At 37.0% G+C, this 21,372-nt stretch overlaps 1 protein-coding gene across 1 annotated transcript in view; it reads left to right on the top strand.

The window, feature by feature from the left end:
- GPATCH2 (G-patch domain containing 2) overlaps window positions 1-21,372 on the top strand; it is a 198,495-nt gene that overhangs the window by 876 nt on the left and 176,247 nt on the right. Inside the window, exons 2-3 of the mRNA XM_052654097.1 lie at window positions 12,035-12,754; window positions 18,550-18,611. Of these exons, the coding sequence (XP_052510057.1) occupies window positions 12,035-12,754; window positions 18,550-18,611 (782 nt within the window). The remainder of the gene's footprint in view (window positions 1-12,034; window positions 12,755-18,549; window positions 18,612-21,372) is intronic.

Here is a 21,372-nt window from a genome sequence, read left to right as displayed (position 1 = left end):
CCTCCAAGACAAGCAGTGAAACAAAATTTCCACTGACGTTCTCAAACCATAAAGTTGAACAACAGGTGAAATGCAGCTGAAATGTGTCAGTCCATTCCTAGATTCTGCAGCAAATGAGAATCTGAGGGATTCTAGTAGTTAGTGATCTCCAAGAATTTCTTTTGCATCACCTATCATTGAATAAAGAATATCTTGCTTAGAATGTTTTGAATGAGATCAGATCGTTCTGTAGTTGATTTTATAATGAAAAGACTTGGTTATGCTCCTTTGACATTTTTTTTTAGTTGAAATATAGTTAATTTACAATATTGTATTAGTTTTAGGTGTTCAGCACTGTGATTCAATATTTTTACAGATTGTACTTCATTAAACATTATTACAAAATAATGGAAATGGGGCAAATTAGGGATATGAGATTGAGATACAAGCTACTATGTACACAATAGATAAGCAACAAGGATACAAGGTATAGCACAGGAAATTATTATCTTGGTTATGCTCCTTTTTAATACATTTTCCTGTGAGAAAAATAAGGAGCACTTTTTTTTTAATGAGCATTTTATCTTAATGGTAAAGTAATTGGCATAAAATAAAACGCATAGTTCTTAAGTGTTTAGTATTTTTAGTTTTGGCAGTTGTATATACTGTGTGACCACAACACAAAGCAAGATATAAGACGTTTCCATCATCCCAAGCACGAGTCCCTCTCCAGATTACCTTTCTTAATGTTTCACCATTCAGCATCTTTTTAAGAAGGGGAGACAAAATCTGCCCTATAGATTGGTCTGCTCTTGCTGTAGTGATTACTGATTTGTAGGATAGATGACAATTTAATGGGAAAATATGACTGCTTAAACTCCTCTTCCTCCTCCTATCCAAATCATGGTTAGGTCCCTCTTTGTAAGGGAAGATCCTTTGGAGTGGGAAATGGCAACCCACTCCAGTATTTTTGCCTGGAAAATTCCATGGACAGAGGAGCCTGGGGGGCTATAGTCCCAAGGTGTCACCAAGAGTCAGACATAACTGAACACACACACACATCCTTTTTGTGATATAGAGAACTTTCTTTCAGTTCTCTATTTTACTTGAGATGAAATACATCCTTTCTTATGGCATCAGAGTATAATATAGTGCCTGGCATGTTATTAGTGTTTTTGAATAAAATTCTTGAATTATGACTGATTTGACAGAGTGAGTGTTCCAGAAATTTGAATCCTGTATTTTCTAGTTTATCTGTGCAACCATCTTGTTATTCAGACTTTCTTAATGGAATTTTCTTTTTCATTCATTCATCAGACATTGACTGTACTAAACATGTGAGTTTTGTCCCAATGACGACATCTCAGTGCCAGTCAGGATGCTACTTAGTTGGTGTAGTTAATTGGTGTCAGCTTTTGTGTATATATGTCATCTCATGTATTGGGTTGCCGAGAAGTTTGTTTGGGCATTTTTCTACAGTGTTATGAAAAACCTGGACAAACTTTTTGGTCAACCCAATAAATCTTTCGAAATAGGTGCTGTTATTCTTTGCATTTTAGAGATGGCAAGACAGGAGCAGGTATTGTTTAAATATTATTAACTTAGCCAAGCATCATATTTGCAGTATGATTCTAGTATATCTGGGCTTCCCTTGTGGCTCAGCTGGTAAAAAGAATCCGCCTACAATACAGGAGACCTGGGTTCGATCCCAGGGTTAGGAAGATTCCCTGGAGAAGGGACACTTCCAGTATATCTCAAAAAAATTTCTTAGTTATCCTGCTGTACTGCCTGTGCATCTGAATGAGATACCATATCACAAGGAATATATAAACTGGAAAGGATATGCACAGGTTTGTTAACTAGGCCTGATACAGTTAACTCCCACCTTGCCTTCAACCTTTTCTCCAGTGTCTAGGTTAGTTTTTCAATTTTCAGGCACCATCTGCATAAGTGTAGAGGATTTCTCTCTTTCTTAATCTTTTGTTAAAAAGTAGAACTGATATTTTAAAAGTTAAAAGCCTAAGGAAGAAAAGCTTTATACAGTTTAAAAAAATCCTATGATTATTGTGTGTGTCAGGAAATATGTTTTTTGGACAAGTTGTTTTTATAAGTCTTGATAGTTCATATTTTTATAAAATCTTTATAGCTGAAAGTGTCTGTCTCCCCTTCCTGCCACCTCATATACATTTTTGAAAGTAGGGTCAAAGAGTGAAGTAAGTCAGAAAGAGAAAGACAGATGTTTTATATTAATGTACACATATGGAATCTAGAAAGATGGTATGATGAACGTATTTGCAGGGCAGCAGTGGAGACGCAGACATAGAGAACAGACTGTGGACACAGCGGGGAAGGAGAGGGCAGGATGAATTGAGAGAACAGCATGGAAACATACATTACCGTATATAAAATAGAGAGCTGGGAGGAGGTTTGCTGTGTGACACAGGGAGCTCAACCCAGTGCTCTGGGATAGCCTGGAAGGGTGAGATGGAAAGGGAGATGGGAGGGTTTAGGAGGGAGGGGACGTAAATATACCTGTTGCTGATTCATGTTGTTTTATGGCCGAAATCACAATATTGTAAAGCAATTATCCTCCAATAAAAAAAAGAGAAAGAAAGTAGGGTCTGAAAGTATCTCTTTTGGTACTTAAAATGTTAACCTGCCTTTTCAAAATTGATTTATTTAATGAACAAATCACATTTAGAATTTGACGTGCTGTTACTACTTTTTACTTTATTAGTAAATTTTATTTAAAAGTCAACTTTTGAGGGTTTTGGAAAGATTTTAAAGTTTGAACGCAACAAAAAAGTTAATTTTTGATAATGGAACTATCAAATCATTATTGATGTATCAAGCTGTACTATCTATTTGTTTTACATTATGTGTCTTTGCTTTAAAAATAGCCATTACAAATAAACTATATTGATTCTGGACCTTTTATGCTATAATTTCATTTCTGTTTGGTATTTTCATTTTCTTTAGGTCTGGAAAACTGCATAGTGGAAACTCTAGGTCTGGAAAACTACTTTTCAGTAACTTTTTTTTTATCTGACCGTTTGTTTTGGAGTCAGTTTCATACTCTTAGATTTGTCTGAATTAGTTTTCCATTTCAATTTGAAATCTGAATTGTTCAAATTTTCAGTGAAGTCATATTTTTCCTTTGTTATTTGCTCATTCATTTAGTCCTTGATTGATTTGTTCACCTAGGTGTTGTTTAGTTGCTCAGCCTTGTCCGATTATTTGCAACCCCATGGACTGTAGCCTGCCAGACCCCTCTGTCCATGTGATATCCTACACAAGAATTCTGGAGTGCGTTGCCATTTCCTCCTCCAGGGGATCTTCCCAACCCAGGAATCAAACCCAGGTCTCCTGGCAGATTCCTTACCTAGACTTTTTTTTAAAACATCTGTCAAGCATTATTTTAGGTACTTGTAATTAATATTCAGTGGTCTCATTCTCATTCCTGTTCTAGGAATTCAGAATATGTTATATGTTCAAAAGTATTGAGTAGTCACCATGTATGACCAATGCATGAGACTCATTTCCCAAATCCTAGAAGGTTGCCTGTTTATTATATGCTATGAACATTATTAATATATTATGAATGATTTTTTAGACTTTATTTTTGTTTTAGACTTTGACTTTCTTTCACTTAGGCAGTTTTTTATTCAACGGTTTATATCTCAAAAGTGAATACAGTGTAAGGAAAAAAGTTTGAATAACTCCTGAAGTCATTAAATGAAGAAAAAGAATCAAAAGAATGATCTTCAAATTTAAATAATGAAGGAGCGGTCTTATTAAATCACTGTTTGGAAAGTTGAGTTAGAAAATCACTATGTGAAAATAGAATTCATTGTTTTTCTAAAGCCTTCCATGTATGATCGGTTTTTTGTCTTGTTGGCAGTAGGGTAAGGAGGAAGGCAAGGTTTCTGAGGGTTCCCTTGTGACAGAAATGACAAAGTAAAAGCTGCCAGCAATGCCTCCAGTTGAGAGCAAGTCAGTAGAACTTTTGCTCCCATCATGGGAAATGAGTTTTTCTGTTTGATGGCAGATCTTGTGACTCTTTACCTGGAAGGTTGACATCCTTAGTTTTCTATTTTTTTTTTTCTTGTATCTGTATATTATTAGGATAGGAATAGGTCAAACACAACATTACTTTTTTTACTAAGAGTTTTTTTTTTTTATCAAAAATCTTTAAAGAAGTGCATGAATTTCTTGAAATTCCATGCAAGATTTTTTCAAGTGTCTGTTATCTTCCCTGTCTCCATCATTCAGAGAGGTTCAAGAATTCAGAAAGGTTGACAGTCTTACCTTTTATTATGATATACTCAGTGTTCATAGCATAGTTTGTACCTTAAAAGAACAATGATTTGATTTTTTCAGTAACAATTTCCTCATGTGTGTAGAGGTTGTTAAAAGATGAAGTAACTGCTCTCACACTTAAGTACTCATTCTTATCCTCCAAGAATCCTTACAAGATACGCATTATACACATTTTCATGATGAAGAAACAGAATCAAAAGATAAGTAATTTGTCCAAGGTCCTATAACTGATGAGTGTAGTATAATTTAACTTCCAAATTCTTGCTTTGACTCTTAAAGCTCATGTTCTTTGCAGCTTTCCCCCAGCCGTTTTCTCTCTCTAGAGAATTCTATTCCATGTTTATTGTCTAGTGTCAATATAACATTATAATTAATTATTTGCATGTTTCAAAATAAGGTAGATTCCTCCCACCCCATGCTACTTTTTTAAAAAAGAGAAAAGGTTACTTATGATTAATGACTTTATACAAATAGGTCATGGAGAAGGAAATGGCAACCCACTCCAATGTTCTTGCATGGAAAATCCCATGGACAGAGGAGCCTAGTGGGCTACAGTCCACGGGTTCGCAAGTGTCGGAGACAACTTAGCAACTAAACCACCACCACCACCACCACATATAGGTCAAGGAATTTCTAAGTTAGCCCAAGTGTTACCATTTAATGTTAGAATTACTCTTAATTTTTTGTCCTAAGATACATAAATAGAGAAAATTGAAGATATATCTCTTAATAGGTTACTAGACTGAGATTAAGACTTATTTTAACAAATAATATTACCTTTAAGGAAGGAAATCTATAAATCCCTATGAGCAGCAGAAATCTTAGTCAAATTTTAGATAATTCTTAGGAATCCTATTTTGTTAAATCAATCACAAAATTTAGCCCTTGATGTATGGACTTCCCAGGTGCCTCATTGGTAAAGAATCTGCCAAGCAGTAGACGCAAGTTCAGTCCCTGGGTTGGGAAGATCCCCTGGAGAAAGGTATGGCTACCCATACCTTTATGGGTCCAGTATTCTTGCCTGGAAAATCCAACGGACAGAGAAGCCTGGTGGGATACAGTCCATGGGGTTGCACAGAGTTGGACACGACTGAGCGACTAACACATTCACTTGTGTTTTTTTCCATGCTGTATTTTTCTCTTCTGGGAATAGTAGTTATTGCTTAATACAAGCTTCCAAAAAGTAATAGCCATTGACAAAATAGTTAGTTGTTGGTTATTGAGGAGCATTTGTTTTCTGGGCTTTCTTGGTCTTCAACTCCTGCTGTGCTTTCCTGTACATTATTGACGCCCTTTGAGCCCCTTTGTTCATTTGTCAACTTGTCAGTTCTTCAAGGGCATAGGAGAGGTAATTTAGAACTAGGGCAGCTTCCTCACTTTTCTACCTTGAACCAAAAACAGTCGTAAAAACCCTTAAACTGAGTTGCAGGGTTTTCTACATTATCTGATTTTCCTCACTCCAGATCAGTGGTCCCCAAACTTCGGGGCACCAGAGACTGGTTTTGTGGAAGACAGTTTTTCCATGGACTTGGGGAGGGAGGCCTAGGGGGAATTGTTTTGGAATGATTCAAGCACATTACATTTATTATGTACTTTATTTCTAATTTAATGCTGCCACTGATCTGACTGGAGGTACTGGTCCATGCCCAGAGGTTGAGGACCTTTGCTCTAGAACATATGTTTTTTTTTAGGAAGGCGTTTTTCTGAATTAATTAGAACTTGGTGTTAAAGGAAACCAGTGAGAGCAATTGACTCATTTAGTGGATATTTAATGTTGCCTGGAGGTGGACAAACAAATAAACAAACTTGACCTTTGGCCAAATATCCTTGTGTAGAACGGGCATATCAGATTCTGGATTGATTATACATTTTAGATTGCTCAGCATAATCTAATACGACCTGAAAAAACAAAATGCTTATCAAGTCATTTCCTCTGATAAAGTCCAATTTATATAAGTAATGGCGCTGTAATTTTATTCTGTTCATTTGAACTAGCTGATTAGTGAGCTGTTCTCTTAGTCATTATACTCAGTGCAAACTAAGCCCAAAAGATTTCATTTCCAGTGGGTCCCAAATGAAGAGAAATTGTTTTGTAAATGTGAATACAAAACTTTCAAGTTAGCTAAGTGGTGATTCACTGGATTTTACTATTATTCAACCTTTAAAACTATGGTTGCTTAATAAACAGATTTTTGTACTGGAAAGTTCCATATTTCCAGTGTTCACCTCCATTAGGAAAGGACTTTTAAGAAAATATCTTTAGGATAGCATGTTTCAGGGCAGTGGTCTTTAATAACTGCCAAGGCAAAGGGAAGAAAGGGGCTACTGACCATGTGATGGTCTCTTATAATGACTTTTTCTGTGAAGCTGGTTGATGCCAGTTTTACCTGAGAGATGTGAGTGGAGCAGCTTGACCAACTGGAATAGTACTGGCTCATTTACGGAATTTTGATTGAGACTGACTTGCAAGACTGGTGAGTTGAAACTAAAGGGGAAAAGGTGATTTGAACTCTGAATGTCACTTAAATTTGTTTTTTCCATTTATTTATAAATTGTTGTTCTTTTTTTTTTTTCCTGAAAAGGTTTTTAAAGTAGTTTTAGTTGATTGGTGTTTGAACTACATGATGGAATACGTTAGATTCTTCTCGTTAAAATATTTTTTAGTTTCTCCTGAGAAAATCAATATAAGATCAGATAAGACTGGCACAATTTTAATAATGTTTTAAAGTGTGCTTTCATTTTTAGTAATACTGTTGGTTATATTTTGTTAAATTACGTTAAGAGTAGTACTAATGAATTAATTTAAATGAAATTAGTTGAATAGTATCAAAATTTCAGTGGATTAAGTCTCATGTGCTAATCTTTTTCTAATGTTAGGACCATTACATTTTCTCTGCCGAAGTAAAGCACTAAATTGTCACTTCCAAAATAACCTGCATTTTTAGTTGGAGGCTATATTCATGCATTGAGTTAGTTAATTTCATGTTACTATTTAGAACCAGTCTTTCACCCATGATAAGGAAACAATTTCTTTAAAAAGTAAGTTCCTCCAGAATCAGATGATACTGAGTCTTCTTTTAGACAAAGAATCTTTATTGTATGATATGTTACAGTGGCTTGTTGTTTGATGTTCAGTCGCTTAGTTGTGTCTGACTGTAACCCCATGGACTGCACCACACCAGGCTTCCCTGTCCTTCACCGTCTCCCAGAGCTTGTTCAAACTCAGGTTCATTGAGTCAGTGATGCCAGTGGACCTCTCTTTAAGAATTTTCCAGTTTGTTGTGACACACACAGTCAAGGGCTTTAGTGTAGTCAGTAATGAAGAAGTAGCTGTTTTTCTGGAATTCTCTTGCCAGCCAGATGTTCAAGCTGGATTTAGAAAAAGCAGAGGAATCAGAGATCAAATTGCCAGCATCCGTTGGACCATAGAAAAAGCAAGAGAATTCCAGAAAAACATCTACACTGGCTTATAGTGAGTTATTTTAAAGGATTGCAGTATTGTTTCAAAGATAATAATTCTCAGACAACATTTCTTCCAAAGAAGTAATGTTAAAGGAAAAGAACAAAATACTCTTTGCAATAAAGGGAAAACAAGCAGTTATAAAAACATATAGGTATTGGAAAAAAGATCCATTTAGCTTATCAGTATAGTTGGAATTTTAGCCCTTGTATTGGCTTACTACTTGTTTCTCTGTGATGCATATTTCTCTTCACGTTCAGTGTTCTGAAACCCCAGTACTATACAGAACCTTTTTAAAGGAAAAAAGAAAAAAATGTTAGTGCCTGGAAAATCCCGTGGACAGAGGAGCCTGGTAGGCTGCAGTCCATGGGGTCACTAAGTCAGACACGACTGAGCGACTTCACTTTCACTTTTCACTTTCCTGCATTGGAGAAGGAAATGGCAACCCACTCCAGTGTTCTTGCCTGGAGAATCCCAGGGACGGGGGAGCCTGGTGGGCTGCCATCTATGGGGTCACACAGAGTCGGACACGACTGAAGTAACTTAGCAGCAGCAGCAGCCTGCAGAGTTCATTTAAAATTATTGTTGTTCTGTCACTGGGTCATGTCTGACTGTTTGTGAGCCAATGAACTGCAGCACACCAGGCTTCCCTGTCATCCTCTACCTCCTGGAGTTTGCTCAAATTCATGTCCATTTAGTCGGCGATGCTATCTGACCATCTCATCCTTTGCCATCCCCTTCTCCTTTTGCCTTCAATCTTTGTCGGAATCAGTCTTTCCAATGAGTTGGCTCTTTGCATCAGGTGGCCAAATATTTATTTGAATCACCATGTCTTTGAAAACTGTGTGTCTCTATAGACTTTTTGTTTACTCATTCAGAATGTCAAAGGAGACAGATATGGAAAATACAAACCCACATTAACTGGAAGACAATGTCCTGTTACTTAATTGCTTACAGAATGCATTTTACTGAGGTATCGTTGATTCTTTGAATTCAACTCACTCTCTCCACCCTAATGCGCTGATTTCAGTCTGTCATCCCCTTTTTGTGTTCAGGAGAATATAATGCTTAACTGTGAGTCATCAGCTTTATATAGATACATATTAAATCTGTCCCTATAATAAATAGTATCTCCTGCTACTAAATCAGTCATAAACAAAAATGCAAACTGTATACTGAAATTATGGAGGTGTTCTTGCATATAGTTAGGTGAGCATTCAGACTCTGGAACCAGATTGTCATAGTTTGAGTCCTGCTTTTCCCACTTCCTGCATGTGTCACTTCGGGCCAGCTGCCTTAGATCTCTGTCTCTGAGTATTTCATCTCCCACCTTATAGGGTTATTATGTGAAAATGAAATGAGGTCCAGTAAGTTGCCTACATTTGAACAAGTTCATTTCTGAGAGTGTGTTCATAAGTCAAACAGACTTAGCGTTGGTACCCAGCTAACCCAATCAGCTGTATGGTACTGTACTGTAATAGATTTCCAGTGCTTTTTACACAAATAATACACAAAAAAACAAAACATTTTAAAATCTTACAGTACAGTACCTTGAAAAGTACGCTAGTACCAGCTACATCACTGCTGCTTTTACACTTGCTTCTGAACATTGTGTGCTTAAAACGAAGATACTATAAAACACCATACAGTGATGTACACAGAAGCACAACTACTTGTAAAGGATGCACGCACATGGCAATGTATGCCAGACGTGAAGTAACCTGTGATTCGCCAGCCACGTGAACACACTTTTGCATCTTTGAAAGTTTGCAACTTGAAGATTCGTATGTAGAAGACATACTGTGATGCATGTGAAACACTTAGAAATGGGTCTGGCACATAATAAGTACTCAAGTTTTGGAAACCTTCTATGTACCTCATATGGTAAGTGTTAAATCCAGTTGAATCACCTGTGTGTTCATTTTCAAGTTATTATTAAAAGGAAAAGACCAAGTTGAAAGGTGTTTAAGGGATCTTGTGAGAGCCTCAAATTATGGACTATGAAGACTATGTATAGACCATAGATCAGCAAAACTATCTGGCCATCACTTGGTTTTATAAATAAAATTTTATTAGCGCACAGTTATACCTGTTCATTTCTGTATTCCTGATGATCGTTTTGGGCTTAGCATGGAAAAAGTTGAGTAGTCGTGACGGAGGCCTACAGAGCTAAAATGTTTTCTACTGGGTCCTTTATGAAGATGTGTCTTGCTCTTCTTGTTCAGTCGCTGAGTCGTTTCTGACTCTTTGCAACCCCATGAACTACAGCACGCCAAGCTTCCCTGTCCACTATCTTCTAGAGTTTGCTCAAATTCAAGTCCACTGAGTCAGTGATGTCATCTAACCATCTCATCTTTTGCTGCCCTCTTCACCTTTTGCCCTCAGTGTCAGGGTCTTTTCTAACAAGTCGGTTCTTCACATCGGGTGGCCAAAGTATTGGAGCTTCAGCTTCAGCATCAGTCCTTCCAATGAATATTCAGGACTGATTTCCTTTAGAATTGACTGGTTGGATCTCCTTGCTGTCCAGAGGACTCTCAAGAGTTTTCTCCAACACCACAGTTCAAAGCATCAATTCTTCGGTGCACAGTTTTCCTTATACTCCAACTCTCACATCCATATATGACTACTGGAAAAACATAGGTTTGACTACATAGACCTTTGTTGGCAAGGTGATGCTTTTTAATATGCTGTCTAGATTTGTCATAGCTTTCCTTCCAAGGAGCAAGTGTCTTTTAATTTCATGGCTGCAGTCACCATGCACAGTGATTTTGGAGCCCCCCAAAATAAAATCTGTCACTGCTTCTACTTTTTCCCTTTCTATTCGCCATGACGTTCTGGGACTGGATGCCATGATCTTAGTATTTTGAATGTTGAGTTTTAAGGCAAGTTTTTCACTCTCTTCTTTCACCTTCATCAAGAGACTCTTTAGTTCCTCTTCACTTTCTGCCGTTAGAGTGGTAGCATCTGCATATCTGAGGTTGTTGATATTTGTCCCACAAAGCAGAAAGTGGAAAATAAGCCCACCCCTGCTATAGACTCCAGAAAGTCTATCAACCTCTGTAATGGAGAATATTTTGATCCTAGGTGCTTCTAGAACTCAGTTTAAGAAATAATTGTTAATGATCTTCATAAGAAAGGTGCATATTTGAATTACCTCTAATGTTTCAAAGATAAAATCATGTGTCTGCATCCTGTATCTTACCAACTTACTCCGAATCTTTGAGAGTTGGGTTTGGAAAGGACTGATGTAATTTACAAGAGTTCCTAAAGAATACTGATGTTTATCCTTGCTGACTAGTGGATGATTTTCTCACATAGTTCAGTGTTTTGGTGTCTGTTTTTTTAAGGCCTAAGCAACTGCTTCAGGTTGATTGTAAACAAATTATGGGCCATAGTAGACCAGTGGGGCTCCAGGTTAAACATGAACATAGTTTCTGCTTCACTGGGTTGTGAGATTAGCCAAGGGCTTCCCTAGTAGCTCAGCTGGTAAAGAATCCGCCTGCAATGCGGGAGACCTGGGTTCAATCCCTGTGTTGGGAAGATCTCCTGGAGAAGGGAACAGCTATCCACTCCAGTATTCTAGTCTGGAGAATTCCATGGACTGTGTAGTCCATGGGGTCGCTAAATGTCGGACATGACTCAGCAACTTTCACTTCACTTCAAATATATGTCCTGTGTTTGGTTAAATTTTCTTTTCGCATGTATTACAAATCTTGAATGTACCTGCCTGCCTGCCTGTCTGCCTTGCATACCATGGCAGTGCCTGAGTAGAGCATGTGGTGAGTAGAGGATTGTATGTTTCCTTGTTTCCTTAGAAATTGGTGTGTGTGTGTGTGTGTGTGTGTGTGTGTGTGTGTGTGTGTGTATGTGTGTGGTGGGGCAGCAGAGGATTGAGAAAGTTCTCTCTACTCTCACATCTGCTCTAGAAAAACTGGCACTAGGACAAGGACAGCTGTAGACTAAAGTATGGAGATTTAAGGGGAAATAACTTCTCCATAATTGGACAATAAAAACGTAGAATTACTGAGCTCTTTCATTGTGGATATTATGCTTACTCTATCTTGAAGTAATTTCTATGTTTAATGAAAGAACTTACACAAGAAAAAGCTTTAAAATGAGTCAGAATATTTGGAACTATATTTTCTTGAATAGAAAAACTAAGTAGCTTTTAAATATTTCTTTGTAATAAATATTAATTCTAATCAGATTTAGTGTGAATTGTGGTTAACTCTGACTATTTAATTAATTTTTTTTCTCTCCTTAAAAAAAATGTAGGCATTTCAGTCGAACCATGGAAGAACTGGTTCATGACCTTGTCTCAGCCTTGGAGGAGAGCTCAGAGCAAGCTCGAGGTGGATTTGCTGAAACGGGAGACCATTCTCGAAGTATCTCTTGCCCTCTGAAACGCCAGGCCAGGAAGCGGAGGGGGAGAAAACGGAGGTCGTATAATGTTCATCACCCATGGGAGACCGGTCACTGCTTAAGTGAAGGCTCTGATTCTAGTTTAGAAGAACCAAGCAAGGATTATAGAGAGAACCACAATAACAATAAAAAGGATCACAGTGACTCTGACGACCAAATGTTAGTGGCAAAGCGCAGGCCGGCATCCAACTTGAATAATAATGTTCGAGGGAAAAGACCCCTCTGGCATGAGTCTGATTTTGCCGTGGACAGCCTTGGGAACAGGACTCTGCGCAGGAGGCGGAAGGTCAAGCGCATGGCCGTGGACCTCCCGCCGGAGAACCCCAACAAGCGGACAATGACCCAGCCCCTGGAAGGCTGCAGAGATCAGGACATGGACAATGACAACAGAGCTTACCAATATCAAGAGTTTTCCAAGAACAAAGTCAAAAAAAGAAAATTGAAAATAGTTAGACAGGGACCAAAAATCCAAGATGAAGGAGTAGTTTTAGAAAGTGAGGAAATAAGCCAGACCAATAAGGACAAAATGGAATATGAAGAGCAAAAAGTCTCAGATGAACTCATGAGTGAAAGGTGACTTTTCTATTCTCTAAATATATAAATATGTCTCCAGTGTTTGTGGTTGATTGTGTTTCGGATTTTAATTGATTCTATTTGAAAGTGATTATAAGTTATAATAACGGTAGTGATACTACTGTTTAACCACAGTTGTGTTTACTTATAATTTATGATGTTTCACACAAAGCAAAATTGCTTGTTTGATTTATACAAAGTCTTTTGATTGTGTCCTAATGACTTAATTTTCAGCTACAGAGAGAAAAGGAAGTGGATTTTCAATGGGAAAGAATGCTTTTGAATAACAACACATTTATAACTCTTAGCATTGCATGTATGATTATTTATTTGTGTAATTATAGAGCTTTAGCCATTGGTACTTTTTAGTGTCATTATCTGTCGGTGTATTCTAATTTCTGAGAACCAAACCTTGATACCACTTCACAGTGTGTGACTAGATATTTTAAGAAGTCTGTAGATTGCTAGGAATTCTGATCACTTATGAACTGTAAAACCCAATATATAGTCCAGAAACTCCTGACCTTGTTTTTAGACAAATGGGAGAAGGAGCAATCTTTTGGCAGTTAGTCTAATCAATCCATTCTAGAAAGCAGGTGTATCACAGTGAAGAATTGTTAAGGACTGTTTTGACACCTTCAAAAGGTAAGTGATCACTTTTCTTTTACACAGAACTAATGTTACCTATAGGAATGAGAAAACAGTGACCTTGTTCATCCTTTTAAGTGCATCCTTAAAATCAAATGCAAAAGTATGATCAAGAAAAAATATTCTTTAAAAATGGTCTGGAAAGAGTATTTGATTTTTAGTTGGTAGGATTGGCATCATTTTAATAATGTGGAGTGTGAGCTATGGATCTGTCTATATATATATGTATATAATTTTTTTCTCTCTTGTAACTGTGGTTACAGATCTGAGTAGGACCTAGTATAAGTTTGTAGAATGTACCTTTTATTAAAGGTGGTGTGCTATTTATGTAATTTTTCTAAAGAACTAAAGATTACTTAAATGTTTTAGGAAGATTGTGAAAACTTTATCTTACCTGCATTTCTTCTAAAAAAGTTGTCATTTTCTACTGGAATGAGAATTATTTGTATGCTAGTATTGGACCATTATGGCTGAGGACCATCCAGCTTGACTTCAAAGTAATTATCTTGCTTAGTTGCTGGGAAAGAGGATATATGGCATTTGAGGTAAATCCTCAATTCTGGATTATTCCCAGCTTACCTGCTTTCTAGATTGATTGTGGAAGCCCCTCCTTCTATCGATGTCTGCCTTTTATTGACAGTATGCCCTGAACTAGAAATGAGATGAAACTCTTTTGTTTCTTTTCATTGTAAAAAGTACCTGAGTATTACTAAGTTGTAATCAGGCTACCCAGCAGTCATGAGTCTAACTACGAGTTTCAAAAAAGGATATTTTCACTCCTGAGTAAATTATTATTTTTTCCTTGTATTTTAAACTTATACAACTATTTCTTACGGTCACTTAAGAATTAGGTATATGTTCCTTCTGTGGGAAGATTTATAGATAAGAATGGAAAACTCTTCTCTGTGTGTGTGATTTAGGCTTCCCTGGTGGCTCAGATGGTAAAGAATCTGCCTGCAGTGCCAGAGACTTGGGTTTGATCTCAGTTGGAAAGATCCCCTGGAGAAGGAAATGGGCAACCCACTCCAGTATTCTTGCCTGGGAAATCTCATAAACAGAGGACCCTTGGTAGGCTACAGTCCTTGGGGTTGCAAATGACTTAACACATATTTGAATAACTACTGGGTACTGTTCACTCATCCCAAGACAAACCTGATTGTCTCCAGCCTCCTAATCTGGGATAGCCACACAAGCACATGGTGATAAAGAAACATGCTAAGCAGAAGGTACTGGTGATTGGAAGCCTGGTTCAGATATTGGAGGATTTAAGGCAGCTCATCCCAGGTAGACAGAATAGCTCATCCGGAGGCGTGGGCTGTGAGGCAAGTGTAATGTATGTGAGCAAGCGTATATAGGTGCTTATTACTCCAATCAGGAGTGGAAACAGAGGCTGTAGCAATAAGTGTGCTTTGGAGGCCTGTGAACTCTGGTAGTTTGCATTTCGTCATATAAGTAATGAAAAATCAGTGAGGAATTTTTAGCATAATTAGATTTACATTTGATCAAGATCCCTGATCTTGATCACAGTGTCTTGTTTGGTTTTGGCTGACCTTCAGACCATCCGTAAGAGGATGGTGATGTGCTCAGTCACTCAGTCGTGTCTGACTCTGCGAACCCATGGAATTAGCCCACCAGGCTCCTCTGTCCATGGGAGTCTCCAGGCAAGAGTACTGGGGTGGGTTGCCTTGCTCTTCTCCATGGGATCCTCCCAACCCAGGGATTGAACCCAGGTCTCCCGCATTGCAGGCAGATTCTTGACCATCTGAGCCACCAGGGAAAATCATGGTGATGATAGCAGAGGAATAAAACTGTGGGAGCAATTTTAAGAGTTGGAATCAGTGGAAGGTTGGCTGACTGTACTTTGGGGCAGATCAATGAGAAAGACAACTCTCAGATGATGCTCAGGTTATCAAGAATGGAAAATATAGGCAATGAGCAGACTGGGACAGGATTTTAGAGTTGGTGTACATGTATTAATTCAATAAGCGTCCATAAGTCTGTTCTCTAAATACTGTGCTATAAAAGTCATACTAAAAAAAAAGGTGGGAAGAGGTATCTTTGGAAATGAGCCATAATGACTATCAGCTGTTGAAAATGAAAAATGCCTTTTACTGAGGTTCTTTTTCTGATTTGTTAAGCACACTGACAGCCACGTGATGTGAACACTACTAAATATCAGGTGGATGAGATGTAAATAAGAAAACGTGTTGTTGACAACCCAGGGAAAAACATCTCAAAGCAGGACAAGGATCGTTAAGGACTAATTGGTGGTCTTAGGGAATTCCGATTTTCTTATATGTTTAAGAAGAGCTCCAGGCCGAGAATAAAGAGACAAGGACACTGCTTGGAGAAAGAACATAAGGATCAGAGATGGGATGGAAGGAATCTAGGTGAGGGCCTATCCATGGAAAGCCTTGAAACCTGCATTTAATCCAGTGAATGTGAGGAAGTAATTTAAGAATTTTAGTAGAATACTTTCTGTTTTACATAGACATGTACATACACGCACATGTATGTACCAGTGTGTTTGATAAACTTACTTTAGACCAGGCCTAGATTTACGGACAGTTGCAGAGATGGTACAGAGTGCAGCCGGTACACCCTGTTCCCTCGCATCCCACGCCCAGTTCCTCCTGTTGTTGGTGTCATCCGTTTACTTCGATATTAATGCATCTGTCAGAACTAATGAGCCCATGTTGACATAGTATCGAAAGTCAGTACTTTATTAGAATTTCTTTGGTTTTTATTTACTGCCCTTTTTCTGCTCCAGGATCCTGTCCAGGATATTATAATATTAGTCAACCAGTTGTGTTTTGAAAAGATGTGCCTGGCTATCTGTAGGATAGATTAGAGGGGCTAAATCTGAATTTAGAGAGATTGGAAAACCATTGTACAAAAAGAAAAGCATATAGGTTCACACCCCTTTATCTGTAAATCTAAATTCAGAAAGCTGTGAAAAACTAATGAATGTGTGGCCAGACCTAACTTGACTTGTATTTAATGTGGATATTCCTTCATTTAATTGAAAAATATATTAGTATATTTGATTACAAAGTGCCCAGATCTGTTAGGCATTTTAGAATGAACCTTTCTAAAAGTGTAAAAAAGTATGAATTTTGAATAATTTTGCCTCGAGGGTTTCAGAAAAAGAATTTAACCCAAGGTATGTACTATAAGATCGTTTATAAGTGTTTGTATTGATGGGGGAAGACAAGAAAGCACTACTCAGTCACAGAAGAAAAAAAAATCTATAGTAACTTGAGCAACTAAATAGCAGAAAGATAATGTTTCTGAAGTGTTTTTAATACTCTAATATCACTATGTATAGAAGAACATACCTGATTGTAAACAAGAAAATAAGTATGGATGTGATGCTTTTAGAAAGTATTTGTTTCATTAACACATGTGCAATATAGTTTCATACATTTACTTAATTTGAAGAAAGTTAAAGAAAAAGGCAGAGAAGGCAATGGCACCCCACTCCAGTACTCTTGCCTGGAAAATCCCATGGACGGAGGACCTTGGTGGGCTGCAGTCCATGGGGTTGCTAAGAGTCGGACACGACTGAGCGACTTTACTTTCACTTTTCACTTTCATGCATTGGAGAAGGAAATGGCAACCCACTCCAGCGTTCTTGCCTGGAGAATCCCAGGGACAGGGCAGCCTAGTAGGCTGCTGTCTATGGGGTCGCACAGAGTCAGACACGACTGAAGTGACGCAGCAGCAGCAGCAAAGAAAAAGGTACTAAATCAGAGGTCCTTAGAAGAATATGCCACCTAAATTCTTAACCTTTTTGTTCATATTTATTTTTTAAAAAATCAAACAAAAACTGAAATATTTTATATTCAGAATTTAGAATTTCACTTGTAATTTTAATCCTGAACTCTCAAGTGAAATATTTTAAAACAGATTAAGATGATTTTTTTAACTAAGATTACAGAGTTCTTCTGTTGATGAAAAGACATTATAATTTAAAAAGCACTTGGGGTGAATTCCTGATTGGTTAGAATTAAAAATTACAGTAAAAAGAGAGTACATGAGAATTTAAGAACATCACTCAATATTCTTTAAAGACTAAACCGCTTATCATCTGACCTTGTCCTTGTGATTTTTTAAAACTAACTAGATTCTCATATTGGAGAAGGCAATGGCAACCCCACTCCAGTACTCTTGCCTGGAAAATCCCATGAACGGAGGAGCCTGGTAGGCTGCAGTCCATGGGGTCTCTAAGACTCAGCCACGACTGAGCGACTTCTCTTTCACTTTTCACTTTCCTGCACTGGAGAAGGAAATGGCAACCCACTCCAGCGTTCTTGCCTGGAGAATCCCAGGGATGGGGGAGCCTGGTGGGCTTCCATCTGTGGGGTCGCACAGAGTCGGACACTACTGAAGTTACTTTGCAGCAGCAGCAGATTCTCATATAAGCATTGTTTAATTCATGTCAGTGGAGTATTTCCTAATTTTTCATTTATATGTTAAGTTTGACTCTATCATACGCTCCAACTCTGTTGAAGTAATGAGAACCTGTTATTTTTTTATCCTTCCTCCTTAATAATTGTCAGTATTCATTTTCTCTTCACAAAGACCTTAGCTTTGATTTAATGGATTGTTACCATTGTAAACTGTTTTCCTCCTTGCCAAATAATAGAGTTGTTGGGAATTCCTAAGTAATGTCTTTCAGGAATATTTGCAAATGTGGTTATGAAAAGTAATTCCATCCCAGGCCCTTGTGTTTATTTCATGTACTGAAGAAAGGCTGAGCTTGCTTTTGACTGAGACTTCCCCATTTTATTGAGCAGTGTTGTTCAGGGCTCAAAGCTGAATTGTGTGGAATAAGAAAGGAGCAGTAAGCATTTGATGAAAGCAGATAATAAAATGCATCAATTGTGTCAGCACCTCATAGCAGTCACATCTGGCTTGCTGTCAGAGTCCCATTAGATTCCTGTGGTTTTATGTGCCAAAAATAATATGCTCTGTAGTTAATGGAACTGGGATGTTTGCAGTTTGATTAAAAAAAATCATCTTATTTTCTTGCAGACCTTTGTCAAGCTTAAGTTCCATCTCTGAGCTGCCATGTCTCTTTAAAATTTGATGACTGAGAGATCAATTGTTCTTTTGATCTGTTTTTTTCTTTTCCCTTATTTTAGTGATTCCAGCAGTCTCAGCAGCACTGATGCTGGTTTGTTTACCAATGATGAGGGAAGACAAGGTACCGAAATGCTATTTTTTTTCTTGCTTTGGGAAAAATGCCTTTATTTTAAAGTTATGCTTATTACTAGTTATTTCATAAGTTGATGACTTCAATCCATTTACCTTTGTGCAATCCACACACTACTTAGTGGACTGGGGATTTAGTTCCTTTCCATGCTATGTCTTCATAACCTAAAGTAATTGATTATCTCCAAAAGCTAGTCTGGGGAGCTAATAATGTTAAGGAAGGATTATCTTCCTTGAGAAAGCTTTACATAGCTCAGTCTTTTCAATTTTGTCTCTTAGCAAGTTCACAAGACCCTGGTTCTCATTCTCCACCTGATTCCATATGTATTTGATTATGTTTAAGCATTAATAAAAGTGGATTTGCAAGTCATTTTTCATTTTTATTCAGCTGTGACATTTATTTATCCTATCCAGTTTGTAAGTAATTAGACCATTTTCATGAATTCAATATTGTACACTGTTAAACAGTAGTCTTGCAAGTTACATCTTTCCCATCTTTGAAATTTCCTGAAGGTTTTCATACTTCAACATGGCATTATTTTGAAACCACCTGCTCTGGTGAAAATTATGAAAACCTTAATAAGGGAACAGGAGACATACATACAAATCCGGGTGTTTTCTTCCTTTCTGGAGATCTTTAGAGGAAAGCAGTAATGTCTAAGAGGAGAAAAAACCCACAAAATTTATTTTTTAAAAGTCTAAATAGTTTAATGATGTTATGAAACAAAGAATAAAATAAGAGATGCCCCATAGTCTTCTTTCTTAGTCTTTTCCTCCTCTTGGCAATGCAGATTAATTAAATTAAATTATTACTCCTTCCTGCTTACTTATAAGCCATTTGTCCCCGATAAGTAGATACATAACTGTTTTCAAGACCATAGACTTCACAGAAACATATTAGAACCTTAGGGCTGAGAGTAAGCTTCACTACCTCAATATACATGAATTTTTGTTAAAATACCTATGTCTACTCGAAGTTATATTATACACATTGGTTTTGGCAACGAAATGAAATGCGAAAACTTTTTTTAAAAGGACTCTGACAAGCCTCTCAGTCTTTGAGAAGATTGAATGGCTTTGAATAATCTGCTAGAATTTATTGTGAGCCTCCTATGTTTCACATTACTAAGTGTGGTTTTTTTTTTTTTTACATTTATTTTACTTTAAGTTCTTATTTTATTCTGAAAACAACCCTACAAGGTCCCCTCCCCACTTCTTTTGCTTTTAGACAATGAAACGCAGCCTAATACATTTGTAGTAATTTTCCCAGTGTCTCAAAACTGTGGAATTCTATTTGGTCTATCTGACTTTAGAATCCAAGTTCTTAATCTCTAGCTATTTGATTTCTTAATTAAGAACAAAGTGCATCACATCAAAAATAAGATAACCCCATTTTTCTATGACAATGTTGTCTAATTGGAATTAAGATTTAGGGCAGATGGTTTTAAGTGATGCCCTTTCATTTGTTATGTTTTTACCTGATCTGTGAATTTTTAGTATAACTCTCAATGAGAGTACCAGTGTATACGTGCTTTGGATTGTGCTTGCTTTTTAAAAAATATTTTCTATGAAATCCTCAATTGAAATAAATAGGTGACTTTGATTTCCCAAGTTTTTTATATTTTTCATTACTTCATAATTTGAAATACAGCATTTCCCATAAAATCATTTTCAATGAAAGTTTAAGGGCATTTTTATGTTTAAAAACATTTGTAGTAAGAGATTTTGGAAATCAGAAATGTTCTATAAAGGGAAAAATTTTACAGCAGTTACGATGACCCTCTTAGGATCTGGAATGAGTAGCTTTTCTAAGAATCATGAAGACTAATGAATCTCAGATCTTATTCAAAGTGCTATTTGTCTCTTATTTTTAAAACCATCTGCTTTCTCTCTCTTTTTTCTTTTTTTGACTGCTTATACATCTTTTTATTATTTCTTTGAAAAAAATCACAAAATACTGCCAACTGACACAGAGGGCATATTTTTCATGCTGAATTTTAAATTGATCATTACTCCATGATTACACTCAAGGGTGTTCCCAAAAGTCAGACTTACTATGAATAGTGTTGTTTTAAAAATACTTTGCTTGTAGTAGTTCAGTGTAGTTTCTCTGTGAACTCTGTGGTGTTGTCACTTTTCATTTAAAATCAACTTTTTCACAACTATTTCTTAATGAACGTAATCAGATTAATTTCATTTAGTCACATCTGTTCATGATTGTTTCCCCTTTTACACTCCATACAAATCATGAAATTAAGCTAATTATATACCATTATCAGCTGCAAAGAACAGGTTCTACAATTTTATACCTTTTAATTGCTGGCAGGAGATTAAGACTTGTTTTTCCTTAATATGGAAAGAGTAGTAACTTAAATGGATTTCCCTACAGTTTTTGCCAAAGAATTAACCAGTGTATTATTGTTTTCACATTTTTAAACTGGTTCTGAAACATAATGTTTTATATTCTTGATGGAAATTCTTATTATAATGTTAAAGAAATGTTTAAGTGAAATTGTCATACAGAATAAAAAGTCTTCTTTATATAGATGATTGCCAGATGAAATACAGGATCCTCAGTTAAATTTGAATTTTAGATAAGTAATTACTTTTCAGTATAAGTATGCCCCATTTTGTATTTGGGCTTTTTTCCTGTGGCTCAGTGGTAAAGAATCTGTCTGCCAATCTGCCTGCCAGTCGAGACACAAGAGTTCAATTCCTGGGTCAGTAAGATCCCCTGGAGGAGGGCCAGGTAA

This window comes from Budorcas taxicolor, chromosome 16 (genome assembly GCF_023091745.1).
Source record: "Budorcas taxicolor isolate Tak-1 chromosome 16, Takin1.1, whole genome shotgun sequence".
Classification (NCBI taxonomy): domain Eukaryota; kingdom Metazoa; phylum Chordata; class Mammalia; order Artiodactyla; family Bovidae; genus Budorcas; species Budorcas taxicolor.
This window is presented reverse-complemented; position numbering and strand designations above follow the sequence as displayed.